The following is a 2,169-nucleotide window of genomic DNA, read 5'->3' as shown; positions in this document are numbered from 1 at the left end:
CCATTTGGGCAACGTGTCTCCTTAGGCATTTTCCAAAATTGAAGGTATCAATTTCAGTATTAGACTTCATGGTGAAGTATTTTAAAGATCAGAAATGCACACTTCCATCTCTAAATTGTTTAAAATAGTAGCCACTTGTGCTATGGAAGGTCTACACTTTCTGGAATTACCAACACAAGCCGAAGCAACTTTGGCTAATCTAACTACATTCTTCATGTCAGAAGGAATTACCATCCTAGGATCCAAAACTTCACCAAAACCCAAAGCCTTTATCAAAGGCAAACCCCACTCTACTATCACTCCTTCATTGCATTCTCTACCACTCAATAGCTCAAGCAATACAACTCCCAAACCATAAACATCACTTTCCTTGCTTCCACCACCTCCTCTTTCATTCCAATACTCATCATCCACATAACCTACTAGCTCTCTCGTTTCTCCTGCTGCCAAAAAGTTCAGACCATAATCACAAATCCTAGGACAAAAGTTGACATCAATTAAAACATTTGAGGACTTAACTCGCCCATGTACGATGTTTGGTGTTGCCACTTCATGCAAATACTGAAGCCCTCTAGCTGCTCCTGCTGCAATTCTGATCCTCTTGTTCCAATCCAAAAGTGATGCCCCATTAACGTTTTCATGCAAACAGAACTCCAAGCTCATCGTGCGCTCAAACTCCATCACTATAACTCTTTCACCCGGAGCTTCTGAGAATCCAATTATAGGAACTACGTTGGGATGTTGAACTGAAGAGAGCCATTTCAACACTGATGAGAATCCTAATCCTGCGTTGCTCAAGACAAGCACGGGATGGATCCTTTTCACAGCCACAAGCTCTCCATTCTCTTGCACCCCAACATACACGGTTCCCAGAGGACCCTTTCCCAGTACTCTCCTGTGGTTGAAGCTATCAGTGACAGCATCAATGTCCATCAATGAGTACACTCGAGCACAGTGCTTCACAGCAACAGTTTCTTCACACGCATCTGGTTTCTTCTTGCATGCAACAAAGAGGACAGCACCGAGAATTATGAGGGACAAGGATAGAGTGGCCATAATTAAATCATAAACAACGTAGCCATGGTTCATTGTTTGAGCTTTTTAATTTTTTAACTTGGGGTGATGCAATATGTTGCAGAAAAGATTAGTTTCTTTTGCTTGTGATGTTGGGCTTATTGAGTAGCCAAGAAGGGTAGAGAGGTGAAGGAAGAAGGTGGGATAAAGGGAGAGATTGGATGGCATGTCAAAGAGAAGTGTGGAAAATAGGTATTAATATATATGATTAGAAGTTGGTGAGAGATATAAGCGTTGAATAGAAGGTGTCAAAGCGAAAATAGTGGATTTGTTTGAAAAAATTGGTGAGAAAGTTGCTTTAATTACTGAAAGGATACTTTAAAATGACAGGACATAACAAGGGTTTTTGTGTCTACTTCGTTGGGATAAGACTTATATTTCAGATTTCGGTTTCAATTTTATTCTCGTGAAGATTAAGTTAGCGATTAAGGTCTTTGTAAGTGTTGCTTGAGTCAATTTTAATTAATCTCAAGACACACCTCACGAATTTCGTCCTATATCTCCCACTTTTAAAAATATTTCATGTTTGCCCTTGTGTGTCAAAAGCACATAGAAATTTTGACTGCCTAAGATTCTTTTCTCGTTTAAAAAATACATTCGTAAATCCTATACCCACTAGTGCAAAAACGTTGTTTAACATCACCCCTTAAACATCAGTTTCGTGAAAATCGGACGTCTATTATTGCACGGTGACATTATCGTAAATAAATTGGAAAACTAGACGTCCATTTCGATGTCAGACGACGTCTATGACATCATAGACGTCGCACCTGCCGCAAACTGATGTCCAATTGCCTGAGGTATGTGATAATAAGACAGTCCATTGACGTCGGTGTTCACGGGGACCGACGTCTACTAGGCTGCAATTAATGCTGCCCATCAAATTCCCAGGAGCTTAGACGTCGGCTAGCAAGGGCACCGACGTCTACGTCACTGAATGGAAATCAAACGTCAACCGGTTCAACTTTAGACGTCGAATAGACGTCGGATCCCGTGAAAAAGCGACGTCGACTGGGCTACAATTAATGTTGTTCACCTAATTTCCTAGGCAATTAGACGTCACGTAGTCAAACGCCGACGTCTAAGGTCTGTCTG

General features: G+C 41.1%; 1 protein-coding gene across 1 annotated transcript; it reads right to left on the bottom strand.

The window, feature by feature from the left end:
- LOC106767889 (serine/threonine-protein kinase-like protein ACR4) lies at positions 1-1,372 on the bottom strand. Its single transcript, XM_014652850.2, has one exon. The coding sequence runs from the start codon at positions 1,087-1,089 to the stop codon at positions 82-84; it is 1,008 nt and encodes a 335-aa protein (XP_014508336.1). The 5' UTR covers positions 1,090-1,372; the 3' UTR covers positions 1-81.
- Between the last annotated feature and the right edge of the window lie 797 nt (positions 1,373-2,169).

This window comes from Vigna radiata, chromosome 7 (assembly GCF_000741045.1).
Source record: "Vigna radiata var. radiata cultivar VC1973A chromosome 7, Vradiata_ver6, whole genome shotgun sequence".
In the NCBI taxonomy this organism is placed as follows: domain Eukaryota; kingdom Viridiplantae; phylum Streptophyta; class Magnoliopsida; order Fabales; family Fabaceae; genus Vigna; species Vigna radiata.
This window is presented reverse-complemented; position numbering and strand designations above follow the sequence as displayed.

What these genes read in the sequence shown, in the direction of transcription:
- LOC106767889 (XM_014652850.2), bottom strand. Translation starts at nt 1,089, where the DNA reads ATGAACCATGGCTACGTTGTTTATGATTTAATTATGGCCACTCTATCC.